Source organism: Gavia stellata, chromosome 4 (genome assembly GCF_030936135.1).
Source record: "Gavia stellata isolate bGavSte3 chromosome 4, bGavSte3.hap2, whole genome shotgun sequence".
In the NCBI taxonomy this organism is placed as follows: Eukaryota; Metazoa; Chordata; class Aves; order Gaviiformes; family Gaviidae; genus Gavia; species Gavia stellata.
In genome coordinates this window covers 43901354-43924791 of record NC_082597.1, presented here as the reverse complement: position 1 = coordinate 43924791, position 23438 = coordinate 43901354, and the positions used below count along the sequence as shown (strand labels likewise).

Below are 23438 nucleotides of genomic sequence, written 5' to 3'. Positions count from 1 at the left end.
TGTATCTTAATCACTGGAAGATATTCTTGCAGAACATACCCACTAATACCAAAGGAAATTACTTTTTAGATTATTTTTTACTTCTTAGAAGTTAGCTTTGCTATACTCAAGACATGCAATGAAATTACCTTAAGGCAAACATCTAAATAATGACCTCTTTAAAGAAAGATCAATGACACTCTCAAAAATGAATGCTGCTATTATTTTTTTTCTTCAAGAAATTCCTTTGCTGTTGCTTATCAACAGGCACTTTCGAAGTATATATTTATCAAGTGACATCTGCCTAACTGCAATGACAGATTAATTCAGAATCTGGAATTTAAATTGCTGCTTCCCTACACTGATTTAGCACCTCATGAAGGAGCTGGGCTGTTGTCAGTCCGTCTCTTAACAATGAGTACACCAATTTTCAGAGCTACAACTTACACTGGATGTTCAAGCTGTAACCATGTTTCACTATAAAACTTCATTAGTGTCTTGGGCGTACTTCATTACACAACTGCAGTGACAGGGTTAACTCTTGACACCCAGCAATCACTTCCTGGCCATCCAGTTCTGAGAAGACAAGGCTTCAGGAACTCTAGCAAACAGGAAGCTCATGCAAGGTTTCCAGCTCTGGAAATACCACAAGTATGCCTACCATGCACTACAGAATGTGCTTGCCTTTGCAACAGAGTCCCCAAAACAACAGAAAAGTAGTGACTTAGCTTTTTTTTTTGAGGAGAAACGCTGCATTTATTTTAATAGTGACAAAAACATACCTTTGTGGGTATGATCGGGACCATTCAAGGCTCCTTGAATAGCAGCTTGTGCAGCAGAATTCTGGGCTTTCAGCATTTCAATGGTTTCCCTTAGCTCTATAAGCTCAGATTCCTGTGGGAAGAACAAAGAGCTCAAAATATATGGCACAAGAACAACGTCTAAGCTAAAAAAATGACAAGATAAGAGTGGTCAAACCGAAGTTCATGGGACTGCTTGGGTGAACATAAGGGCAACAACTAAGTAGAATGCATATTTTCACTCCAAAGATATTAAACTCAGCGAACTTATTCTTTTGCATTTATTCTGTATAAAGCCAACATGCTAATTTTAAGGACAACAAACCATTTTTATTGAAGACTGATCTAAAAAGGGTCTCAATTGAATATTCATTATATAGTTAAGAGAAACCCAACAACTTTATTGCAAAAGACAATAAAACCATTGATTTACATCCTTTAGTATGTGAGGCTACTGTTTAATGGATGAATCTCAACCTGAATTTTTCAGAAGATTTAACTTGCTAAATAATAATTCAATTATAAAAACCCCTGTTTAATAGCAACTGTCCTGCAATTTGAAGTAAAATTACGCCAATTGAGTGCAGGAAGTCTGTATTAGAATGCACAAGCAATTTTAATTAAAAAAATAGTTTTTATTACTGCTGCGTTAAACCTCTCCTTCCAGTCTGTATTTATATAATGAGGATTAAAGGAATTTAACCTCAACAATAGAGAAAAGAAGAGAATGAAAAGAACATGTTCCAAATCTTTTGGGAAAGAAGCTTGGAGATGATCTGTTTCAATGTGACTGCTTAACCTTTTCTGGAAATAAAACCTTCTGAGGGAAATAGAGTTTGTAAAATAGTCAAAAGTTTTGATTTTAAGAAAATTCCATTGTGTTTTTTTGCTTAAGATGAAAAAAAGCAAGCAATACAAATATTTTCTACCCAGTTCATGAGTCTCACCATATTTCACCTGTTGATTCTCAACTGGACTGTGAAATGTTATTTTTACAGGCAGCTACACTGACTCCAGCAGTGACTAATAGCTCACTGATACACAGTTTCTCCCACAGTTTGGCTTAACGAGGCCTTTCTGTTTATAGGATACTGTTCGAAATGAATAAGGGCAGAAAGTTGCAGAAGTCCAATCCTGGAAGGTGCTAAGCAGCCTCTTAATCCTGAGCTTGGTACAAAGGCTCACATTAAATTTACTACCTATCAGGTGTAGATTTTTTTCCCCAACAGTCAAAGCAGCACAGTGAAAACCAAAACGGTTTACTAATGAATAGGATACCTAACCTGTGCTAACTCTCTGAATGGAGCCTTTTTTCTCTACTTAAAGTTCTTCCCATCCCATAATTCCATTATTCTGACAAAGCTGGCAGGCTGGAATGAAGCACTCCAGCAGGTTATGATCAGTCTTTGTTATAGGATCTTACAGTTCAGACTAAAACTCGAGTCAGACATATTTTAATTAAAACCTGGAAATGAATTATTTTATCTTCAAACTCTTCTATGATATTGTCCGTGTAAACCTGATGCTGCACAGTCTAATTCCGATGTAGCGTTATGAAGATCTGATCACAATGGCCATTAAAGAAAGATCTGTCTGTCTTATTGTCACAGCTGTTCCTGTTTCTTTTAAGTGTTTTTTAAACAAAACTCTAATATAATGTGCTGACTGTTTTCCACGTTAAAGCATCTGCTTTAGTAAACGTACCTTTTGTTCAGCTGTCATTGTTAGACTTTGCAATCGACCAGTCATATTTCCCAAGCTTTTTTCAAAAGCTGCTACTAGATGAGCCTGTGAAAGAAACAGAAGACAACATTCATCATGACAATGGGACAATTTTCCCAGATCTATTTGTTTTTTAAAAATATTTTTCCCTCCAAGCTCTTCTTCTCAGCTCTTTTCTATTAGTTTTAAACTCAGACTGAGCTAACTTGGATAGGTGAAGCAGCCAAGTGAGCCCAATGTTCCTCAGTCTTCTTTAGCCCCCAGGGAGATTGGCTCAGGTATCTCTGCCTGGAAATGAATTATGGATTTAATGCCCTGCTTTGAGTTTACTGATATATTGGCCCAAAAAAGTCTCCTCCCAAATAGAAGTCTAGGAACAATTATTTTCAATTACTGAACACTTCAAAATGGGAATTCAAGTACTTTATCTTAAAAGCTAAGTTTTAATCTCACAAATAAAATACTCGAGAGTGATTTATTTGTGAGATTTATTTGAGTCTCAAATCCTGAGACTCAAACAGAAAATATCACAGTTAGTTTTACAAAAGGTCATTACTTAGTCTATTCATCTTATATTGTGTGTGTGTTGTGTGTATAAAAGTAATAAAAAACTTATATAAACTATAAATATAATATTTATGATGTGTGCAAATGTATAAATAAAAGACAGTCTTGAAAACTGGAAGTCCTACTTCTCAATAAGAAAAGCAATAAAGTTGAAACTGATTAAAAGATTTTAAAAAATTAAAGCTTCATTTTATTTTCTAACAACATTCACCCAAGCAACATTTATACAAACAATACACCAGCTCTTCATTGGTTCTATCTGACATTGAGCTTTGTAGGCAAAGAAGGCCAAGTGGTGATAAAGAAACCAACAAGCTAAGACATCTTGTACAGCCAAGGGAAAGTAAGAATGTAATTTTTATTAAATTCCATGAATTTCCATCCACTCCTCTTGCAACACCAAATAGTAAAAGTAGAAGGAAACACTTATTTTCTCTTTACCATCTCAAAAGTGGTAATAGGCAATGTTTTCAATAGGCACTACAATACACTTGGAAATAGAACTCACAAACAACATATTTATATGCACAAAAGGATTAACTGAGCTTCCTCACTGAGAAAATTTATTTTTTATTATAGCAGTACAGGCACACACGGTGCCTGGCAAATTTTTCTGTTACAGATTCGCATGCTGGTACAAGCATAGTTGAAATTGTTCAAATGTACATGGTTGTACTGAATCTGAGGTATAATCAGAAAAAGACATAGTCCAAAAAGGATTCTGTTATGCACTTTAGGAGAAGGAAAAGAGCTTCTTGTCGCCTTGCTCTGTATATTATTCTTCAAATAAAAAAAGATTATCATATATATGAGTGGCCCACTTCTGTGTCTCCAGAGCTGTTATACTGATAAGTGGCTTTTGTGTTTTGTAAATCGTTTTGGATTGCTATAAACATTTCAGTATCTTGTAAACTCCTTATTTTATACTTACTAAACTTACTACGAGTTTACTCCTTGTAAATTATATTATTAGTAAATAATGTATTTAATTACTTATGGGTATAGTGGTCAACCCACATGCTTTCCGCATCTGCAGGGATGCCTTAGGGATAATTCTTTTGGTAAAGGATACATACCCCAGGGACTAACTTTTGATAAACATAGGACTAGATACATATGCAATTTCTTAAGGATTAATTAGAAATTGTGTATATTCCTATTTTAACATTTATAACTTAGACTTTATTTTTGAAGATATAATTTTAAATAAAATTAACTTGGAATATGTGTCAAATGCACACCTGAAACCTATCAATTGATATAAAGTTATTCTAGCTAGTTTGGAAACTACAGCCTTCGATTGTTTTCACTACTCTGCTCCTCTGATAAGACAAAAGTAACCAGTTTAAAAACTTACTTTTCACTTTAATAATTAGCTACATATAAAAAATATCCAGACTTATTTATGGTGTTTTAATTCCAAAGATGATGATCGGTGACCCAGAGCACAATCGGAGACAAAGTGGATGCAGTACCACAGAATTATAGCCAAATGTCTCTTTATGACATGTGTTTTACAGGAAACTAATGGAGCTCACTCTTCCCTGCCTCATAAAAAAAATCATTGGCTTGGCTGATGGCCTGCGGTTCTGCTTTACCAGGAGAATAACAATGGGGACTGAGGGCTTGAAAAGAGGAATCATTTGCTTAATTATGCATTGCTTTTGTCCGTTTCTCACAATTAGACTGTGATAACCACAGTTCTTTGGAACCTAACCATGCATAGTTGTGCGAAGTATTTTCCGACTCCATATAGCTTCAGCTTATATTTTACATTAATAAACTGCAAGGAACTTACAGGAAAAATGAAGGATCTTGTAACAAAAATTAAGAACTAGAAAGCATAATTTAAAATGTCATCAAAGGTCACTGAAACTATTAAGTTATTGTCTGATAGTCTTCAGGGAAAGACAGCCATGTCACACCTATCGATTCTCACTAAAGTTCAGCCTGTGACAGAGTGCATTACCTTCTTGGAGTAGCACACTAAAATTTTTGTGTTGTAAATGTAATTGCATCAAGATGATGGATCTTTCCTAACTCATTTGAGATAAAGACTATCAGGTCTTGATTTGCTAATAATAAAGAAACATAATTCAAAGAACCATCACTGAGAATGATTCAAGAAACAAACCTTCAATCACATTGTTCATTACTTTAAATGTTTACTACAACAGAATACTCTTCTCTGAAATACAAAGCGTTAATTTTAGATTCAGAGTAATAAACCACTTTTCCCCATGGTAGCAAATGTTTATTTATTCATCAGTCTAGGGAATTCCTACTTGTTGAAATCTTATGCAGATTTGTCCCAAAAGAAATACTATGTAACAAAACAATAAAAGGCTAGATTATCAGTATATTTATATGTGTGTGGAAGTATGTATAGAAAATATATATATATATTTTCCCATTTAAGATCAGATTTTGCATTTAAATAGTTAAATGCAAAATAATTCGGAAAAGGAAACAGTTGAAACAAATAGAAAGAAGAAACTGTGACTTTAAAAATGGTCATTAGAAATTAAAAAAAATTCTGATTGGATACATCTTTTATACTTTTAAATTTGGTAATTGATTTTGATTGAATTGGTAATCCTCAGTTTCTGAGGATTATTTACTTTATCCAAAGGATCCATTCTTTCATTCTTGTAAAAATATTTAGAAGAAGTTTTTTTTTAAAGTTACAGCCAACCCCTCACACCTTAGAAATTTTTGTGTTAGATTCAGTAGTTTCGTTCACGGTATGCATCATTTGAATACCATACAAAATAGCCCGAATACTGCACATGCTTTGAATGACACCTATTCTAAAGTAAAAGTACATCTTCACAACCGAATGCAGCATTTGTACTTGGAGATACATATCCTGGAGTCAGAGTTAAGTAACTATGCATTACTGGAAGTACGCCTACAGCAAAATGTATCCATCTTTAACATGATATACATATTAGATACACAGATGATGTACAGCTCTTAATCTGTAGATCCATCGCATATGGATTAATTTACTTCTATTAACATCTGAAATTCCCATTAGAAATAGCCAAAGCGATATATGCTCAGGGAACGACTTCATTGCTAAGATGACAGATTTGATTTTAAACATTTCCTTCTTAGTAAACAATCCCAGCCAGGCAAACCCCCAATACCTCAGGTCTTCGGTTTACAGCCCATCCTGAACATGACATTGACATTGATGACACACTTTGTGATTTGACCTGCGGTGTTCAGGTTTAGAAAACAAATGTAAATAAATAAATTTCCTCCCACCTGACATGGCTGAATGAAAGGAGGTATGAGAGGCCAGAAGGGATCGGGCTGATTGCAAGAAGCAACTGTACATCTGGTGACCTTTTCCGTTCGCCGCCTGCTATTATCTTGTTGTTTGGCTGTAGGATAGTGGTTCAGAGCTGGCCAAACAAGAGTATTAGCCAGTGAAGCCCTTCCGCTTTCTACTGGCATCCTGGGTCTACTACAGTTTGCAAGCATGCACCCTTCAGCTTTATACAGTACAAAGCACTGATCAAAGTCCCTCCGAACAGGCTGGGTTCAGGCTGCTCGCTGGAATTTGAGCCCTTGTCAGTCACGTAGGAAGTCTGCTGGTTGGACACTTTCTGCACTGAAAACAGGCCCTTCTTAATTAGTATTGAGATTTGCCCTTCAGCAACATTGAAACAGGCACCAGGGGGAAAGCCAGAATCTCAGAAAAAACCTGTAAATTAAGCATCCAAACAACAGCTGGGCGCTGCTTGAATTTAATCATATGCAGGCAAAACACTTTGGGGTTAATCAAATGAAATAAACTGCTGAAATCAAGCATAGTACTTGAGTCCAGCCAACAAAGCCTGAATAATAAATGAAACCATATAAGAAAAGTCTTAGCAGATGTTTCCAAAATACTTGAGAAATGCTATAACTTCCAATTGACAGAATTTGATATAAAATAATATATCAAGCAAAGGCTTGATCAAATAGGTCAAATTTCAGCCTGACAGTCTTTTAATGACACATATACTGTTGTCACCAACAGTCTTTTGTGGTGAAGCAAAGAAAGACGTGAATAGTGTCAAAATGAGGTGAGTAAGATGCTCTTTTTTTCACTTGCATACAACACTTTTGCTCAGTTCTACAAAGGGACATGGTAGCAATGAATTCAAGCCCGAGCTGAACTGTGAGGGAGCAAGATTTCTAGCCATTAATACTTTCCTTCTGCAGACTACCGTGAGGAAAAAAGTGCTGCCCATTTTCAGACACTGAAAGTATGGAAATTTGGGGGAGCTTAGGACTAAGGCTGAGATGAATGCATTTATCACAAAGGCATCAGAAAGGACTGAGTAATTTCCTGGTCAGCAAAGACATTGCAGAAGATACTCTCTTCATACAGTTCCCTGCCTGCCAGAGATGGATGTATCTACAGAAAAGATAGGCAGCAATCAAGCTTTTTTCTGCATTGGACTTACTGTTCATTCAACTTTTAGCCTACTGGCGTGCAAACATGTCTCAAAATGAGGGTTACAGTAGTATTAACCATTTAGAGAGTAAAACATGGGTTTGATTTCTTCTCTGAGGATAAATTCCAGCTTTTGTGATTAGGACTATTTCTCCTTTAAATGCCAGGGGCTAGTGAAGTATGTCTCTTAGATTAGAGGATAAATGATAAATGAATACATGCAAGTAAAACTTTGCTAAGACAGTACGAGTTCCTGAAAATTAGAAGCCCATAAAGGTTCCTCACAAGTTTGTCAAATTAAATCAAGTATTTGTTAGTCACTGTTATAATTTTTATGAAAAGTATATAATCATTGGCATTGAAATATCAGTTCTGTAATTACACCAAATTTCAGAGGCCATATCACAATTAGAAGGTTGTGTATACACTCTGTTTTCAAGCTGGATTTTATCCCTGATGTTTAAGTGATACTTTGTTGAATTTATTTACATAAAGTGCTCAAAGGACTAACAGAATTAGTGCTAACGCATCTTTAAGTGTCTCGTTTGATCCTTTGGACTTATGTGGAAGTGGTTTTTTTAATGGTTTACAACTTCTGTACCAGAAAGAGCAGAGAAAGAATTCAGAATCAGGTTTAATGTGAAATACTTTTTAATTTTTTGTTTTTTAAAGTATGTATCTCATGACAGCATCCCAAAAAATATTTACTTGTAATATCTAGTAATATCTACTTCTCTTTTAAGACTGTTTTCATTGTGAAAGTGTCTAAATCCCTTGTTCATGCCTGGAGAATTTGAAGCCTCTAAGTTTCATGCTTCTGACAAGTTTAATTTTGAGGGAATTTCCACATGTTGGGGCTTTGGAAAAAGGAAGGATTTCTCTGGTACCGTCTAAAAACCCGATGTGCTAAAAATATCAGCTTTAGGGTTGCTTATAGGTTTAGGGTTTAAAGACTGTCTCCTTGGAGATGGATAAGGTGGGTGACAGAGTCAAAAGAACGTGATTAAATTAACCTTTATATGACATACGGTGTGCGTGCACATATATATATGCATACAAGCACATACACGTTTACAAATGTACTTCTGGATACGCAAAACCAGATGCACATGTATATATTTTTTAACTGTCCTGTTGAAAATGTTACCCCTCCAATTAGATCAGTAGAAAAGCCGTGGGCATTCTTACTAGGTGTTCAGAAGTCTAGAGGCAGGCAGTACATGGGACCAGATCCCCAACCAACAGAATGTGAGTTACGCAGATCAAACCCAAGTTATTTCTCAATGCAGTGGAATTAGTTTGAGTGAAAACCAAGCCCAAATGTAACTATCTATTTTGAGCTTGACTAAGATTCTTTGAAATATAGACCAAACCTAATTATAACTTAGAGCTGACTTCGAAAATTTGCCTGGAATAGGTAACGTTGTTAGAAACCAGCCTGTACGGTGTTTACTCCACGCAAAGGAATACTGGTCAGAGGTATAGTCAAGTACTTCTAACACTAGGGAGAAATTGGACACAATTGGCCCAAATGAACCAAACAGTGGCCTCATTGCTTCAGCTGCAGGGAAGAATGCCCTGCCATCCTCACTCCATTGCACTTGTTACTGTATTATAGGCTACAGCCTTGCTGGGCTGACTGGAAAAGGATGGAGAGTAAAGAAAGTCATCTTTCAACACATCAGCAAGAAGGAATATGCTGGTGCTTTCTGTTCAGAACCAGCGGAAGCAGAAAAGGGCAAATTGCTTTTCTGTCCACAGTGAGGCATGGTACCAAGAGCCCGAGTTATCCACACCAGAGGGGCTCCCACACCAGCTCTAGTACAGGCATCTGAGCACAGGCGAAGAATTTAGTCTTACTGATGTGGCACCACTGCTCAGAATCACAGAAGGGTTTGGCTTGGGAGGGACCTTTAAAGATCATCTAGTCCAACACCCCATCTGTGGGCAGGGACATCTTTTACTAGGTCAGGCGCTTGCAGGAATCAAGCTAAGTCTTCTGGGTTACACCAGCTGCTGCTGCGTGGGCATTAACAGAGCACTCAGAGTGGATGTGGGGATGTCTGTGATTGTGCTGTGTCACAAGCTCAGCCACAGCCTGCCTCCCTGTGCTCCCCACTGCAAGGCAGAGCTACTGCAGCCCTGCGTTTTTGGTGGAAAGAAAAGCGCCTGGCAGAGAACAATGGACTTGTTAGTGAACACGACTACCCAAGGCATGCTGGCTTAGCTCTTCTGACCTCTTGGTATTGGTTTTAGTTTGTTGCTCTCAGAATGGGTGGGTGAAGAATTGCCCAATCTGGTAAAGATGATCAGTGTCTAAAATACACGAGAGATGGAACCCCATACCAAGGATAGGCATGCTGGTTATAAATTCCTGAATGAATAACCCAGATAAGAATCTAGCTTTTGAATTTACAAACATTGCAGGACTCCAATATTGTCTGCTTCACTAGTTCTCAGAACTCAGGACAGACTGGCAACACATACTGCTACAGAGGTACAAATACCCACAAGTGTTCTGCAGCCACCTGAACAGAGTAGAAAGTGCTAACAGTAGCTCGTCCACATTTTCACATGTGGCAGTCCTAAGAGAACAAGCAGCTTTCACACAACTAGAGATTATTTTCCCACAACATGAACACAGTACTACTTCACCAACTGAAATAATTTCTTGAAAATAATGGCAATATTTATAGAACTAAATACTCAGTACATCTGTATTTCAAAGAAAGGCACTCTATAGGGTGCCCAAGACATCGGGAAACTGCTTTCTTGAAATGCAAAATGATACTCTCTTGCAACTGCACCTCAGCTTTCCTTGGGAATGGTAACTATAGTTATACACTGAACTGCATTTAAAAATCACTGTACAACAGATTGCTCAGTAACTATCGAGTAACTTCATCTGAAACCATAGTAACCAGACAGGACTGTAGCTCACATTCTCTACCTGGCATTATTTTCTGATATCATGTTCAATAACTCATATGACAATTGGAAGGAACACCAGGGAGCTCTCTACGAAATAGCCCAGTTTCCATTAGTTATATATCAGCATAGTTATTGCAGCATACAAATTCTATGTACAATTGTGTACTCTTCTTCCCTCCATACCTATCTGTATTTTTCAGGGCTTATCTTTGTGAAATGAAACTATAACAAATTCTATCAGAAACTGCAATTCATGCCTTTTCTTTGGTTGTGTCTCCTTACTTTTGGCCTTTTTTTAATTGATTGTGAGGAAAGAGTGAAACTGAACTGGATAGGACTGTTGTCACATCCAAAGTGTGGAAACTCTCATTTCTATTTCCTCTGTGTTTGATTACAAGTTCTCTTCTGCTTGAAGCTGAGGCAATACAGACTCTTAATGAAATAATTAATTTGAAAACCACCAAAATAAATAAATAGTAAAAGTCTCCCATACCACGTGTTGGTACTTGAATTGAGTAAGAGCTATTAGCCAGTCTGATAATGTATTCTCTGATACTGTTTATGATCACAAGCAAAAATACTTACATTTGCTGAAAGTTGAGATGTAAGGGTAGCAACCTTCTCTTGTGATGCAACCAGCTCTCTCCTTAGTTTCTGAATTTGCTAGAAGAAAAAAAAGACTGCTGTCAATATTTCAGTTATTTCCTTTTGTTGTAGATTTTTGGTTTTGTTTTCTTAAGGGATCACTAACAGGTTTACAATGTCTTAGTTTCACAGTTTAATCTCAGAACTATTCAGAAACACAGATTTTTAAAAGTTGGCACTTAGTGCTGCTCCAACAGTTTTCTTGCACTTAACCAGTGTATGAGCTAGGATTCCAGTTAAGGGAGCACATATGGGCAAATGCTTAATTACTTCACGTGTACAATCCTCTCCACATATAAATGTTATGTTTTTTTACCAAACCCCATAAATTCCAAACGTATCCGTAGTGCAATCAATGATAGCAACCCTGGATGCAGCCTGAGATTATGAAACACAAAACAATTTGAGTGAGGTTCACTTTGCTTGACTGTAGGAGTGATGCAACCGACATGTTAAATGTCTACATTAGACTCAGATGAAGTGCCAAAAAGCACTCCCCCACTGCCTGGCATGAAGAAGGCTTTGACAACTACCTTAGACACAGATTTTTGCTTCGTGGATGTCTAAAGTTAGATGAGTTACAGTAATATTTTTTTTTTTCGCTAACACAGTACTTCCTACAGTCCCTGCGATTCAAGCACGCAGCCACTTTAAAACTTATATATCTTTCAAAAACTTGCTTGCCAACTTAAAAGATTGTAGATTTAAATGTGCCTGTTGACATGAAAATAAACTTAACTCAAGGTTCCTGTATCCTTTTATGAAAAACAGAATCCTTAACAGAAATATCTGTTTATATTTCAGCTAGGAGAGATGCCTAGCATGAAGCTTGCGCACCATTTTAAGCTCATTTAACCCTATTTGAGATCTCACAGGGACTCCAGGCATTGCATTGAACTTAAGCACAGCATGGAGTTTCACTTTGAAACCCCTTTCATATTCAGACATAAAAGAACTTATTCCAGAGTAGAGAAGTAAAACGTCTAAAACTAGCCTAGGACAGGGTCCACATAACATTCACTAGTGAAGACTATTGCAGTACTTTAATTTTATGACTCCCATGAAAACCAACAGGGAATATTGCACAAGATTTAAGAATGAACAAGTTCCTCTACATCTGTGATACAAAAATAGCTAGGTCATGTACACTGACTCAGAGCAAGGGAGACAGCTTTTTCAGCTGTTCTCCATCCTGGACTGCCACTTTTCGTTTTCCAAGTTTTCTCTTTGGTTTTCAACAACAATTATTTGACCTTCCTGCTTAAGCTACACTTTCATCATATTCCTGCAACTATACAAAGGCAGTTCTCATGAAGTGCTGGTCAACATCTTCTGCGAGAGTATCACAGAGCACACCTACATACTGAGAAAACATCATGTAGAAATACACAGGAAAGAAATGTTGTTTCACCTCTATGTACAGCCTTATATAAAGGGCAATGAAATGAGGAATTGTCATTTACACTACTGAGCTATGGCATGCTTCTTTAGCTCCTTTGCTTTAACTTTCAGAGAAAGGACCTTAGAAAATTTAGGTAGAAATTATATCGAAATATACTGAAGCAAGTAAGGAAGAACATCTTTATTTGTTCAACTTCCTCAAAATACCTTTTAGTTGACTTTTTCTCTGGTTAGTATAGTAAAAGTAAGAGCAGCATAAATGCAGGAGTTGGAAGACATGTAGCTCTGTGAAGTGGAAGTGCACCCCTTGGTGCTGTATTTCATTGCTGCTAGTCTTTGGTGCTCTTTTAATACAACCAGGACTTCATTTTGAGAAGGGCTGTAATTGTATCCAGCTGCTGACCCGGGCTTGTCACCCATTCTTATATACTGTGAGGAGAAAGAAGCTGTTTTCCACGTCAGATTTGATTTATATCTGAAATCAATCTGCATTGCTCTGAAATCCATCAAAGTGGTCAGTTTCAGGGATTTAATATAATGCAAAATGTAAGGGAGAGAAGTTCAAAGTGAATATTTGAAGTATTTTTCTCCTGAAAGGCAGCACATTACCTAGAATTGCACAGTCCCTTAGATCCAGTACAGAGTGGTATTAAGTCTGAAATCAGACGTATCACAACTCCTCCACTCAGAAGCCTGATTCTCATCAACTCTTTTCACCTTTTCAGAACCTCAGCCAGGAGGCATTCTTCAGCACGATGCTAAGAAAACACCTTCTAGTACACTAGAAGCTGCATCAGCTGTTTACCAATTCTTCTCAACATGTGGTACAAAGACACAGGGTGTCTTTTCCCCAGCGACTCAGCAGTTTAGCCATAGCAGATAAACAATAAACTTTAAAATAATATAATACAATGCACAACTATTGAAACGAAGAAAAGTTTTTACCTCTGAATGTGCCTTTTCTTCTGCCTGGAAGAAAACAAAGAAGAAATGGCTTAGAAACAGTCTGCAACATAATTGCAGTAATAGAAAATAGAAGCCAGCTACACTGAAGTGAAATGAATAGTTTCACGGATCCATTACATTTAAGTAAGGTATGCAGTAAAAACAATAAATGGAATTCTTTTCAACTTACTTGGCAAGGCTCCAACTGAAACCCCAAAGAGTTTGCCAGCATACTGACAACATGAAACAGTGGATAAAGGGAGAACAGGAACAGAACTGCAGAAACTGCAGCTACATTTCTAAGATACAAAAGAAAATCTGCTGTGCTGTCACTGCATGGACCTTAGTCTGTTACCAGCAAACTTTTACACCGTAATTATTGTTGTGGCTCCTAGAAGTATACAGCTTTACTGTATACTGAGCAATATTCCTAACAGACTAATCCCTGCTAAGAGAAGTTGGCAGCAGACCAGTAAAACATACATGGGGGGAAGGTGAGGGTAAAGGGGTACTTGCACTTTAAAGTAATTTCTTCCATACAGAGTACTGACCAAAATATTAAGGGCTATCAAGGCATGTTAAAGTTTCAGCTTAAAGTTGCTAATAACGTTTAATAATTTTAGCTATTTTCTATATTGTTATCTGTCATATAATGACACTATTTACTCAGCAGTCTTTTTCAACAAGCTAAGAAACTAAGTCATTGCAAAGCATACCTTTGAAAGTCATTAAATTTGTAAGCATGGGAGTAGTCTAATTTAGGAGGCATTTGGTGAACAGAGAAATCTTGCTTCAATGGGATTCTAATGGAAAGGTATGTTGTGCCATGAGAGAGGAACCCTTTTGTAACATAAAATAAGAGTCAGTTAATGTACTGGAAATCAATCCACCCCATGATTTGAGGTGGCCCAAGTTCAGAGAAGCAGTCTCACGTTGTCTGGAAGAGAAGCAAGCAGTAAAAGGAAAACGTGGGTAGAAGAATTAGCTACAAAGGCTAAGAAAACCCAAGGTAAGAGTTCTTCAGAAGGTTCCCTGACATCAGGCAGTATCTGTGTTATTACAAATTAATATAGTTGCTTTTTTAAGCCTGTATTAAGCACAACTTTCGTGCTGTTAGAATTTTAGTAATCCATTATAGAAATGTTTTCTTACTTTACCTGGTGTAGGGGGAGAAGACTTTTAGAAAATGCCTCTTTGTATACATGCTTATCTGTTAACAGTCACTAAAAAGACTGCAATGCTATGATATTTCCCTGTGCAACACTTAGAACTGCTCTTGGCTGAAACTACTGTAATACCTGATACATCACTACATGGGAATGATTTAGTATAAAAATTGTTTTATTTGCCAGCACTAATGTGACACACATACTGATACTAACTTTCTGATTTATGTTCGGAAAAAGGAGATCTGCCTACAGAAAAAATTGAAATTCTATTCTCATTATTGTTGCTTCAAACATGTAGTGCATGAAAAGTCACAAAGGGATCAAGAAAGACCATGTCCCCGTATGAATTCTACTGTGCAAAGGAAAACAAAACAAAACTAATTTAGGGCTGATGACCTTTTCCTGAAACTGCCATGTGGGGACATGGTCCCTCATCCTTAGACCACCAGCCCCTGCTGATGAAGGCAGTGCTACATGTTGTTACCAGATGATCCTCTCACTGCACAAGGAAGTGTTGCCTGTCTCCCAGAGTTCAGAGAGCTGGGTCCCACAACTCAACTTTTGTGGGCAGTGGAAAAGTAAATGAAAGAGAAAGAACAGGATTCTGGGCATACTATCAACTTAAAAAATAAAATCTGACAACCAAATACATCTAAGCAGTTTTTACTTAAGAGTTCATGCTAACACCATTGTAACACAGCACTCAGCTATTGGTTCAAAAGGCTCTAAAAGGAAATAATTTTTTTTCTCCCTCTACTTCTCCATCATATCCATGCATCCCATCCTTGTAAGGATTATTTTTTTCTTTTTTTGAAGACTTAAAATATTAACATACAAATGACATGTCCTTCAGCATCTCCTTTGAGCTTGGCTTAGCACAGTTAATGAAGTCTAGGGATTGTAAGCGTAGCTAATGCTGAGAGCCAGTGCGAGAAATATAGCAATTAACTGAATATGTGCAAACTGCAGTGTCTCACCTACTGAGCAGGAGGAGATTAAAATTGGAGACAACCTATCATAATTTACACTACCACAAATCTTTTTCAACTTCTTGGAGAGCTAGATATATTCACTGCCAAAACTGAATCAGTATTTCAATCATACAGTCTACTAAGTCCGCTTATATGGGATACTTTTCTGTGAAACCAAATGTTTGTCTCTCTACATGCGTATCTCTACAAGCTAGTTTTCCAGTCTATTCAAGTAAGTCCTGAAAACCCAAATGCAAATCAAGACAAAAGCTAATACATACAGAAAATACTAGTGAATGCAGAACTTCTGTCTCATTGGACTTAATCATTGCAATGGCAGCAAAACATGAAATGTCTCTTCTGAATCTTATATTCTAATTCTGAAAGAAACAATGTTCAGAGGATAGCTTCAAGATTTTCAGCTATCCTTTGGTAATAATACATAAAGATCTTGATCTTTATTTAGTATTTTGAATCTCTCCAGTGATTAGGCTGCAGAAAACCGCTAGCACCAAGGCTTAAGGCAATGCTTGAGAAATCTGATAAATATACTTGATTGAAATACTTATGGAAAGTCAGCTGCTTTGGAATTTCTCGTTAGTGATTTTGACCTGCTTAAGTAAGGTAAAAAAGCTCTTGTACTCCTCCTTGAATCTAGTAATAGCTGAAAGCGAGCTACGTGTGCCATAACCCTGTGTAATTATCCCTTTCTGGAGGAAATGGGGCACCGCACCGTTATCATCGAACAATGACACATTGTTCTCTGCTTTCAGCTGATGTGATACCGATTGCCAGCCTTTCATGTTTCTATACTCCACTTGTGCATCACCTTCTGATTAATTGCTGAGAAGTTTAAACTTTTTTCACAGGATGAGAGGGATCAAGCAGAAGAACTTCTGATCAAAAATCATCCCTAAGGTCAATCCTAGTAATTTTGTCATACTAATTCCTTTCTTGCCCTTTACAGACTTTTTTTGTAAATTTCATTACCTTGTCTACATAATCCATAAATTAAGGGGTGGGGCTTAGCTGCAATGTGAATTCACAGTCAGATATTTCAGAAGATATTGCACTTACAGTATGAACTTGGGTAAACAGTTTAAAGTTTGTTTTGCAGAAAAAATACTGTGCTTTAATATCATAGAGTTTAGGTAATATTTCCAAGATACTGTGATCTTGAATCATAGCAGGCTATATAAATAGAAAGTATTAGTAAACTCTTGCTACATTACATAGCATCAGAGCAGAGATATTTCAGATTTACTGACTGATCAGGAGCTGAAAGCATCCTGTGTCACTTATCATAGGGTCTCACAGACAGGGAAATAGTAGTAAAGATTTTTCAACTACCAAAACATAAGTGAGAAACTTTGCTTTGAATGTTAGTCATACCTCACGTGCAGCCAGTCTGTATGTACACTCTACCCCCCCAAAATAATTCAGGACTGGTCTGGACTGGAATTGCTTGCAACTTGTTGCTTAAGGCCTGGACAAACCTAATGCGTGTGTTCCTGAAGTTTTAGACATGCCCTTGTACAGACCTTTTTATGATTAAACCAAACTAGGAGAGGCACCATTGTGGTAGACGTTGTGCATGGACGCAACCTACTTTCCAAGCTAACATGAGTTTAACGTTGAGGTAGGGCTACCAAATGGTACAAACACATCAGACTGCACAGGCTTGGTGTTCCCAGACAAGAATTGGTTTTGGCTCTGGGTAGAGGAGCCCATGTCATTCCTGGGATGTTAGCTGACACTATTCAACACCTGAAAACATGGAGAGGAGACAGACTATTCATGAATGCACAGTATGAAAGCAGATGAGTGGGTTGCTCTCCCGTGAAAAAGGGCTACTACAGCATGTAACTGTAGTTAGCAAATAGGTTGCAAAGCAACTGTTGTATATCAGCAAGGGAATGTCCAAACACGTTTAAGTCCTCTCATATGAATGATTTCTTGTTAGTAGAACAACTGAAGCAACAAATTATGCAGAAGATGTCAAAAAAGATACCAAAACAATAAAATAGAGGAAAAAAAAAACCAAACCCCGAAACTTCTGCTTGAGCTAGAATACAATTATTATGCAGTCTAATGAATCTAATTAACTAAGATTAATCATTTTTTAAAGACACTTTTCTCTTTGGAAATAATATCTAAATGCTATCAATCATTTCCAACAAAGATCAGTAGACATTTAAATTGCAAATTTTATCTCCCTTACCCAGAAGCAATCTTGTGTTTTTCAAGAAGTACCTCAAACAGTGACAGGACAAAAACACTTTGTAGACTGTGTAATTAGAAAACTAACTGAAAATAAGCAAAGTCACTTAAAATTATCAACTACAATAGCATAAGGACCCCCCTTAAAGAGAGACTCCTAGACCATTACCTTCTTTTTCGCTTTCAAAACATACGCTAGGTAATTTTAAGCAGTTCTAAGAAAATCACATAAAAAGATGAAAATCATGTATTCTAAAATAGCATGACAGTAATACCAAAGTTGAAAATAAATGTTCTTACTTTATTGCAGCACAATTTTAAACCTTCTAAATCGCAAAGCATTGAAAGTTTCATGAACAATGAACAAGAACAGAGGCAGGCAGAACTATTTTCTAAAATGTCAATTACTCACCGTAGAGTATAGAGAGGATGTGCTGGAGACAAGTGATAATGAGGACCCATGTACTTTAAAAAAAGGAAAATAACATGAAATATTGATGAAAACATAAAACTTCCCCCACATAGCTCAATAACTAAACATCTTTTTAAAACGAGAACTAATCAGTATAGAAAAGCTATTGATATTTTTTTTCTGCACTTAAAAAGATTGTTCTATACAAAAAAGCCCTTTTCTGTGTATGAGGTAGGGAGTGAGACAGTGAGATTCAGTATTATTACCAGCAAACCAAGCATCACTTTTGTTGTTTTGGCAACAAATCACTTGATAAATACACTCTTTAGAGAAACCAGAAATTGAGCTGTTTATACACCTGTCCAAAGCTGAGCAAACTGATTTTAACAAGAGACTATGCTTTGCAAAACAGTTCACATTCCCTGGGGTGAGCTCCCAGGCTTTGCTCAGTTGGTTTCTCCCTTCAGCACAATGCAGACCCGTGCATGCTGGCATTTGTAGTCTGTGTGAAGGGGTTACTGTGAGATGTAGTGCCATATTTCCGCTAATCATCAGTAGCGTCAGCATCAAAAGCACCGAGCAAAGTTGTAGGACTTCAACTCAAAAAATGGGGTTCCTGGCCTCTCTGAAAATGGCAATTGAAGACTAAACCGAGACAAAACTGCCCCTTCTGCTTCTGATTACTCTACTAAGGAAGGAGACACCAACAGAGAAATTTTAAGAAAGAAGATCTTTTTTTTCATCACTTCTTTTCATTTTTGTTTCAAAAGAAATTTGTTTAATATTTCTATTCTTCCAGGGTTTGGTAAACAAATTATTTTCCATTAATATTGGCTTCTGTATTCCAAATTGACAATACAAGAATACTTGGATTGGCCAAATAGACTTTAAATATAGTTTTGTAACTGGGCAATTATTTACAAACATGTGATATGCGGACTATTGAAATCCTGATGCTTTCAATCTATCTCTGGTTTTCAGTCTCTGCTTTAAATCTCTCAGCTCAAATCCCATTCTGCTCTCGTACACTGTGGCTCTACTCACTACCTCACTTCTTCCACTGTAACTTTCCTCAGAGCTCCTATCTTAAATAAAATACATTTGGCCTTCCAACAGCATCGATTCCTGTTCATCTCTAATGACCGTAAACTGCTGAAAACTGTTTATTATTGCTGCACTGACTTTCATTTACTCAGGTTGATCATGGTTTTCCATTGCACTTGGATGTGAAACATGACCAATGAAAAAGCTTTCATCAAAGCCACTGGTGACCCATTACTGAAATTCTAGATTTAACACCTCTTTTTCTATGCATAAATTATTTGCCTTGTTTTCTCTATTATTCTTCCAGTGTTCCCTTTGATAATTCTCCTGTTCCTCAGCAAAGGGTCTGTAGTCACCTCTGTCCTTGAATTGTGTGATATGCTTCTGTGCAGTCAGCCATCCTCACTGTACTGACAACTCACAGCTTGATCTGTCCTACACCCTACTGCTAGTATTACATAACCAGATGTCTGCCTGACATATCATCTAAAATACAGAAGAAGGATTTGAAAAGTGGAAGTATTAGTTGTCCGTTATTTCATCTAGGACTTTTTTTTCCCCTTTTATCTCATAACTATGAGCTTTGGGGCTAGGAGAAGACTTTTTTATTTGCTTGTTATAAAGACCATTTATATTGTCATCACTTAGCAGCAAGCAAGATTGATGGGATGATGCTATAGAATGAATCTCCATTAAATTTTAGTGGGTTGTTTCTGTTCTGTTTTTTTTTTGTTGTTGTTTTGTTGGGTTTTGGTTTTGGGGTTTTTTTTTAATTAAAAGGTGTGAGAACTTCGTGCTTGTGGGAATTCTGATTTACCAGAAATGTTACAGTGCATTTAATTAGGAGTTGTCAGATGCTTTGTGGTTAAAAAAAGAACCAAAACCAAATATATTCCCCAAATTCCAGGTATTGTACATAGCATTAAAGAAACCAGACCAACAGTAATAATCTGCATAAAAAAGTAGTGAGGTCAGAATTAATGACAGAGTTTAAATACAGAAATTCACATACTGTTTGCTGTAGGAATCTGTAGGAAAGTGGGGAAATGAAATGACTACAAAAGAAAGGGGATGCTAAGTAGCACTGGCATTTGGCAAAAAAAAAGAAAATACAGAAGTAGGACTAAGAAAGCATGGAATCACAGTAGTCAAGGTATGCTCAGACGCTTCAAATTTAGAGGCAAAAAGAATAAAATAATTTTCCAAGAATAAAATAAATTTCCAAGAATGGTTTCCTTTCCTCCAAAATTTCTGATAAAGGATTTATACATGTATGACATACACAGCATTGCATATTACTATGTGAAAGAAATATCTTCCATGCTTTAGGGTAAGGAAGTCCTGTGAGTCCAGCTCAAAGGAAAATTATTTAAGTTTTTAGGTTGCAGAAGAAATACTTTAAAATCTTACTACACTTTGGAGGCGTATTTTGGGGGCCTATTTTGGGGCCTATTCACTGATCCAAATAGTAAGTCAGTCTTACCTTCTTCCATGCTGTCCCTGAATGAACCTGAATGACTAATCGCTCGTGGTCTCTCTTCTAAGGACGTAGCACTGCCACACAGTTGGGAGTCATCATACAGATCAAAAGAAGTGTCTTGTGCAGGGATACTGTTTGAACGCATCATACTGGGTCCAGGGAGGTTAAACTGAGATAGGTTGGTTGGACTCACTGGAATACAAAGCTTTATTAATGAAGCACATTTCCATTAAAATGAATTTTGGTTTTGCACAAAATTGTAATGTAGGACTAGCATGGTTAGGTGGACTTTACACTGTTGAGAAAATGAAAGGCTTTTATTCCTACATACAAAGCCGCCACAAAAAGGTGAAGCAGATGATCTCCAAGGAGCTGGAGCTGGATGAGAGTAAACCTGTAAAACACATGGTAACACTAACACTGGTGTCTGAACACACACTTGTTCACTTTGACAGCCCAAGACAGAAAATAAATGGGAGAGATACAAAAGTTAAAAGTTAAAAAGGAATAAGAAGTTGTAAGTATTTTTTATAAGCAGCTCTTCTAGTAAATCAGTATCTGTACTTTAATTGTTACATACCTATATTACCAACTGCTGTTAAGACCAAAGTTTACTAGCATATGCAGGACATATTTATCCCTTGATTTTCTACAGCCCCTACCACTATATTAAGTTAAAATTCCTGCACAGGCCAGTTGAATCTCATCATAATAAATAGGAGTAGTCCAATCACTCATGGTTGAAATCCAGAACAGCGTTGATGAACCTACTTGAAGCTTTTGCAAAGTTTGTTTGCCAGTAGGAAGGAAAGCCTGGTTATGGTTCACCTGGACCACATGAACCCAATACCTAGAAGAAAAAGCTAATGTCTATTCAAGTTCAGCCTACGTGTTTGCACTTTTATTTTAGATCATGCAAGATGGGCTTTAAGTCATAAACTACCAGAGCAGCTGTGTTGTGAGAGCAAATTATTCCACACGGCTATGATAATGGTAAGAAGAAAACGACAATGAAAAAATAAATTTAAAAAAACCCCTGATCTTATTGCTTTCTGTTGTGAGTACAAGAACTATGAACAAAAAGAAAGAGAAGATAATTGTAAGCAGAAAATGATAGAGAGAAACACTGCCTAAAAAGACCTGTGTCTAAAACTACTGCAAGTACATGGAGGAAATCCAAAGCAGTGGCTTGCTTAGCCAGGATCCAATTCCATCTTTAAAAGTGGCTTTGCTCAACTTCTTGTTCCCATATGTAATAAAGAAAGACCAACATTTGTATGTCTGATCAAATTGCTTTTGAGTGCTTGTAACTTCCAGATGCCATAAGCTGTGACAGAGTGACAGAAGTGTGAATGCTTCAAAGGTGGCTGCTAATTCCACAGTAATGGCCAAAACCACAAAAGCTCATTGTGAACCTAGGTATGTGTCCAGCATGGTGCAAATAAATGGTTTTCTATTAAGCATTAAAGAAAAAATAAAATTATTAACAAAACTAAATTTATGTTGGACTAACTTGAAACAAAATCCAGAAGAACCAAATCTAAATTTTGACCTGTAATCAAATAAATCTGAAATGTGACTCACATCCTAAAATATTATATTGTATTCAGGATAGGATGTGGATTGGGCCCAGTGCAGTTACAGCCAGGTCCAGCCACTGAAAAACATTGGAAACATCTCAAAGCAAACGTGAATATAGGAAAAAAGCATTGTTCGGTGTCTGGGTTGACATTTACTAAAATCACTGGAAAGAATCCTACTGACTGTGAATCCTAAAAGATGACTAGCTTTGAACTAGAAGCTAATTTCCAGCTCTGCCTCAGATTTTCTTCTCCTTGGGCAAGTCATAGTGAATCTGTGCTTTTTTTCTGTATGCAGAATAGGAGGTACCCTGGCCTACTCCATGAAAAACACCGTGAGTTTCCCTTCATTAGTGAGGTACCACAATATGGTGATGGAGATGTTAAATTAAATTATCTAGTTTGGCAAACTAAAAAACATGAACATTTGAATTTTATGAGTCTATTCTAGAGTGGGAGAAACCGTGAAGGGAAACAGCATTTACCCAGGTTGGAAAAGTGATACTTTCCAGTTGCAGATGAAGACATAGCTGAAGGAGAAACAAGTGGGGACTGACTGCCAGTGTCTTGCAGGCCTCCGGTTGAATGGGAGCGCAGCCATTCCTTGCCTTCCTCCTGACTCGTCTGCCGGGATGATGGAGTATATCTGAAAAACCACAGCTGACATGCTCAAAACAATGACAAGATGACTGTTTGGAAAGAAGCAGGTGTCACATAAATACCCTTCACCAGTTAGACAGAACAAAACCCTTGGAAAGCATCAAGTCTATTCAAGTGATTATCACCAGGGATTTTAGTAAGGTAAAATTTACCACCTTATTACAACAGAAAAAATACAGGACTTGAAACCACTTTCTTCTTCACCCCCCTCCCCAAAACAGCATTCCCTTTCTTTGAAGAGGTATGATGATAAACCATAGAAGACAGAGAACTGAGGTGACAGAAAAGGACTTCAAAGTGTACAGGTTGATGCAAAAGCTTGGAAGCTGTATGGCTAGGGTGGGGAATGGACAGACTAGAAGCCAAGAAACGTGAGTAGCTGCTTATAAAATGACATCTGCCACAGATCATGTGGGATATTGGTTAGATGACAGGAGTGAAACAGATCAACAACTTTGA

At 37.1% G+C, this 23438-nt stretch overlaps 1 protein-coding gene across 2 annotated transcripts in view; it reads right to left on the bottom strand.

Moving 5' to 3' along the window:
- The window catches only part of NAV3 (neuron navigator 3), a 271050-nt gene that overhangs the window by 24465 nt on the left and 223147 nt on the right, over positions 1–23438 (bottom strand). For both annotated transcript variants that reach the window (XM_059815937.1, XM_059815938.1), the window contains exons 18-24: positions 22805–22965; positions 20743–20931; positions 18216–18268; positions 13444–13467; positions 11038–11115; positions 2484–2567; positions 762–873 (exon numbers count right to left, since the gene is read on the bottom strand). In XM_059815937.1, coding sequence (XP_059671920.1) covers positions 762–873; positions 2484–2567; positions 11038–11115; positions 13444–13467; positions 18216–18268; positions 20743–20931; positions 22805–22965 — 701 coding nt within the window. The remainder of the gene's footprint in view (positions 1–761; positions 874–2483; positions 2568–11037; positions 11116–13443; positions 13468–18215; positions 18269–20742; positions 20932–22804; positions 22966–23438) is intronic.